This window comes from Papio anubis, unplaced genomic scaffold (genome assembly GCF_008728515.1).
Source record: "Papio anubis isolate 15944 unplaced genomic scaffold, Panubis1.0 scaffold2007, whole genome shotgun sequence".
NCBI lineage: Eukaryota > Metazoa > Chordata > Mammalia > Primates > Cercopithecidae > Papio > Papio anubis.
Window position 1 is genome coordinate 1 of NW_022162030.1, and position 4,526 is coordinate 4,526.

At 51.5% G+C, this 4,526-nt stretch overlaps 1 protein-coding gene across 1 annotated transcript; it reads left to right on the forward strand.

Annotated features, from left to right (window-relative positions):
* Window positions 1-547: 547 nt before the first annotated feature.
* Window positions 548-4,254, forward strand: LOC116272794 (protein orai-2-like). The gene is made up of 2 exons (XM_031661606.1): window positions 548-1,053; window positions 3,620-4,254. Exons 1-2 carry the CDS (start codon window positions 1,046-1,048, stop codon window positions 3,876-3,878), a joined length of 267 nt encoding a protein of 88 aa, XP_031517466.1. The 5' UTR covers window positions 548-1,045; the 3' UTR covers window positions 3,879-4,254.
* Window positions 4,255-4,526: the final 272 nt, after the last annotated feature.

The following is a 4,526-nucleotide window of genomic DNA, read 5'->3' on the forward strand; positions in this document are numbered from 1 at the left end:
CTGGGATTACAGGCTTGAGCCACCGCGCCCGGCCTTTTTTTTCTTTTTTTAAGACAGAGTCTCACTCTGTCACCCAGGCTGGAGTGCCGTGGTACAGTCTCAGCTCACTCCAACCTCTGCCTCCTGGACTCAAGTGATTCTCCTGCCTCAGCCTCCTGAGTAGCTGGGACTACAAGTGCATGCCACCACACCTGGCCAATTTTTGTATTTTTAGTGGAGATGGGGTTTCACCATGTTGGCCAGGCAGGTCTTGAACTCCTGACTTCTAGTGATCCACCTGTCTTAGCCTCCCAAAGTGCTGGGATTACAGGCATGTGCCACTGCGCCTGACTTTTTTTTAATTTAATTTTATTTTATTTTATTTTTTGAGACGGAGTCTCGCTTTGTGGCCCAGGCTAGAGTGCAGTGATGCAATCTCAGCTTACTGCAACCTTCACCTCCCTGGCTCAAGTGATTCTCCTGCCTCAGCCTCCTGAGTAGCTGGGATTACAGGCGCCCACCACCACGCCCAGTTAATTTTTGTATTTTTAGTAGAGACAGGGTTCCACCATGTTGTCCAGGCTGGTCTCAAACTCCTGACCTCTAGTGATCCGCCCACCTCAGCCTTCCAAAGTGCTGGGAGGACAGGTTTGAACCACGGCTCCGACCCACATCCCCTTATCTTGCTCCCCTACTGGGAGGCCATGAATTCTGGCCTCTTTCATCTTGGATCCTTAAGTGCCAAGTGTGCTCAGCACCTGTGTGATGGAGGAGGGAGGACGGAGGGAGCAAAGGTTAGCGTCTCACCCCTGCAGTCTCCGTATACTGGGGTCATCAGACCTGCACGCTCAATTCTGTTAACTATGGGAGTGAGGGAAGAGGAAAAATGCAGTTTCCAAATTATAGCATTTTCCATTATGTGGAGCTAACCTATGGATTGCAGTGTTTCTCTGAATTCTCCCCAAGGGAAGGTACGCCCGGGGATGGAAGTGCTTGGACGCGGTGCTGCTGGCTGCGGATGTGCATGAGGAGATGGGACAGAGAGCCCAAGTTGGCATTCGTATAAATGACCTGGTAATTGGCATCCCCTGGCAGAAATAGCACAGAACTGTTCCCAGAGGGCCTGTTGGCCAGGGAAGGCTGTGGCTTTGCAGCCTTGTTGAGAACAAAGGGAAAGGCGACATGATTTTCCACCTCCAGCACCTTCCTGCGTAATTTCCAAATTAGGGCATTTTCAATTATGGGGGCTCAACTCTGGCATGGATGGACTAAGTTTGGGGCATTTCCTCAGCTGCTGACCCTATTAAGCACCCCCCCACTCCACCCATCCACCCCAGCCACACTCCCTGGGACCTAGAACACGGATCTGTGTGTAACAGCCTGAAGCAGACTTTCCATGGGGCCTATGTGAGCCTGGACATAGAAGTTACTCTCTTCCCTTTCCTTCCTTTCCCTTTCCTTCCCTTTCCTTTCTTTTCCTTCCCTTTCCTTTCCTTTCCTTCCCTTTCCTTTCCTTCCCTTCCCTTCCCTTTCCTTCCCTTCCCTTTCCTTTTTCCTTTCTTTTCCTTTTTCCTTCCCTTTCCTTTTTTTTTTTTTTGAGACGGAGTCTCGCTCTATCTCCCAGGCTGGAGTGCAGTGGCCGAATCTCAGCTCACTGCAAGCTCCGCCTCCCGGGTCCACGCCATTCTCCTGCCTCAGCCTCCCAAGTAGCTGGGACTACAGGAGCCCCCCACCTCACCCGGCTAGTTTTTTTTTTTGTATTTTTTAGTAGAGAGCCGAGTTTCCACCGTGTTAGCCAGGATAGTCTCGATCCTCCTGACCTCATGATCCACCGATCACCGGCCTCCCAAAGTGCTGGGATTACAGGCATGAGCCACCGTGCCCGGCCTCCTTCCCTATCCTTTCCTTTTTCCTTCCCTTTCCTTTCCTTCCTTTTCCTTTCCTTTTTCCTTTCCTTTCCTCTTTCTTTTCCTCTTTCCTTTCTTCTTTCCTTTCCTTTCCTCTTTCCTTTCTTCTTTCCTTTCCTTTCCTCTTTCCTTTCTTCTTTCCTTTCCTCTTTCCTTTCCTTTCCCCTTTCCTTTCCTCTCCTCTCCCTTCCCCTCCCCTCCCCTCCCCTCCCCTTCCTCTCCTCTCCTCTCCTCTCCTCTCCTTTCCTCTCCTTCCTTTTCCTTTCTTGAGACAGAGTTCTGCTCTGTCACTCAGGCTGGAGTGCAGTGGCACAGTCTTGGCTCACTGTAACCTCACCTCCTGGGTTCAAGCGATTCTCTTGCCTCTGCCTCAGCCTCCCCAGTCACTGGGATTACAGGCACCCACCACCACGCCCAGCTAATTTTTGTATTTTTAGTGGAAACAGGGTTTCACCATGTTGGCCAGGCTGGAAAAGTCACTCTTTCTGATGCCAAGTAAACCACAAGGTGCCTGTGCCCTTGAAGCACGCCCTGCAGATTAATTAGAACTGGATCCTGGCGTGCGGCCGAGCAGCCCAGCTCCTTGGGACACACGCGACCGCCAATCCCCTACTTAGTGGAGATTTAGGTTTAAATTCACAAATCTTGACAGATCCGTCCTTCTGATGTTTAATCCATGTTAGTCAAACCAGATGTCTACCAGGTATGAGTCCAGGCATCTCCGCCATCTGTTTCTCCTTAAAGTGTGGTCATGTGAGTTGGTGGATTTCATTTTTCATCTTGCTAAAAGTTTGCCTTGTAGCTTGGATGTGGCTTTAGTTTTGTAAGTCCAGTATTTTTCTTAGGGTGAACTGTAATGATCAAAATTCATGTTGAAGGCCAGGCACGGTGGCTCACATCTGTAATCTCATCATCTTGGGAGCCTGAGGCAGTTGCATCACCTGAGGTCAGGAGTTCGAGACCAGCTTGTCCAACATGGTGAAACTCCATCTCTACTAAGAATACAAAAATTAGCCAGGTGTGGTGGCGGGTGCCTGTAGTCCCAGGTACTTGGGAGGCTGAGGCAGGAGAATCACTTGAATCTGGGAGTCGGAGGTTGCAGTGAGCAGAGATTGCACCACTGCACTCCAGCCTGGGTGACTCAGCAAGACTGTCTCAAAAAAATATGTAAAATAAAATAAAAGTCCTATAGGTGGAAATATCCCCATTCTCAAGATGAAAGAGCCAGCTCAGAAAGGTCAGCTGTCATGCTCAGAATCACACAGTAGAGTCAAATCCAGGTTTCAGAACTTTAGGTCCTGGAGGCTGGGCGCAGTGGCTCATACCTGTAATCCCAGCACTTTGGGAGGCTGAGGCAGGCAGATCACTTGAGGTCAGGAGTTCAAGACCAGCCTGGCCAACATGATGAAACCCTGTCTGTATTAAAAATACAAAAATTAGCTGGGCGTGGTGGCGCACACCTATAATCCCAGCTACTCGGGAGACTGAGCAGAAGAATTACTTGAACCTGGGAGCCAGAGTTTCCAGTGAGGTGAGATTGCCCCACTGCACTGCAGCCTGGGCGACAGAGCGAGACACTGTCTCAAAAGCAAACAAACAAACAATCATAACTTTAGGTCCTGGGCACTTTCTAAACCCCTGGGCAGCCCCTGTAGGTTGAATGGGCTTACAGTCAAGCTCTTCCAGGCTGCAGTAACCTAGGATACCTGAGCATGTCTCTCTCCCACCTTCAGCCTGGCTCCCACCATGAGCGCTGAGCTCAACGTGCCTGTCGACCCCTCTACTCCTGCCTGCCCGGAGCCCGGCCACAAGGGCATGGATTACCGGGACTGGGTCCGCCGCAGCTACCTGGAACTGGTCACCTCCAACCACCACTCAGTACAGGCCCTGTCGTGGCGGAAGCTCTACCTAAGCAGGGCCAAGCTGAAGGCCTCCAGCAGGACCTCCGCCCTCCTCTCCGGCTTCGCCATGGTGAGTGTGCACGCCAGGTGAGGAGCTCGCTGGTCAGACGGGCTTTGCTAACTGAGGTCCCGGGATGCCTCGGGGACCAAAGCGTTCCCTCCAGTCTCTGGCAGCCAGGATGGACCAGTGGAAAGCATCCGCCCAAGTCCCACCAGATGGGACTTGGGCGACTGTCAATGTGAGTGAGGGTGCTGGGTGTATGCCAGGGGCTCCCAGCCCTAGAATCTTCAGAAAGCCCACTCTGTCCTGTTCACATCAAGTACTTGCTTAGCAAGGAGGGAGGTTGGTGCAGGGTAATTATAGTAGCTCAGGTGCAGTGACTCACACCTGTAATCCCAGCACTTTGGGAGGCCAAGGTGGGAGAATAGCTTGAGGCCAGGAGTTTGAGACCAGCCTGGGCAACACAGCAAGACCCCTGTCTTTACAAAAATAAATAATTAGCCAGACGTAGTGGCACGTACCTATAGCCCCAGGTATTTGGGAGGCTGAGGCGGGAGGATCACTTGAGCCCAGGAGGCCGAGGCCTCAATGCGTTATGATCACATGACTTCACTCCAGCCTGGACGTCAGAGTGAGACCCCATCTCCAAAAAGAAAAAATAAAATTTATTTATTTCTTTATTTTGGCCGGGCGCAGTGGCTCATGCCTGTAATCCCAACACTTTGGGAGGCCGAGGTG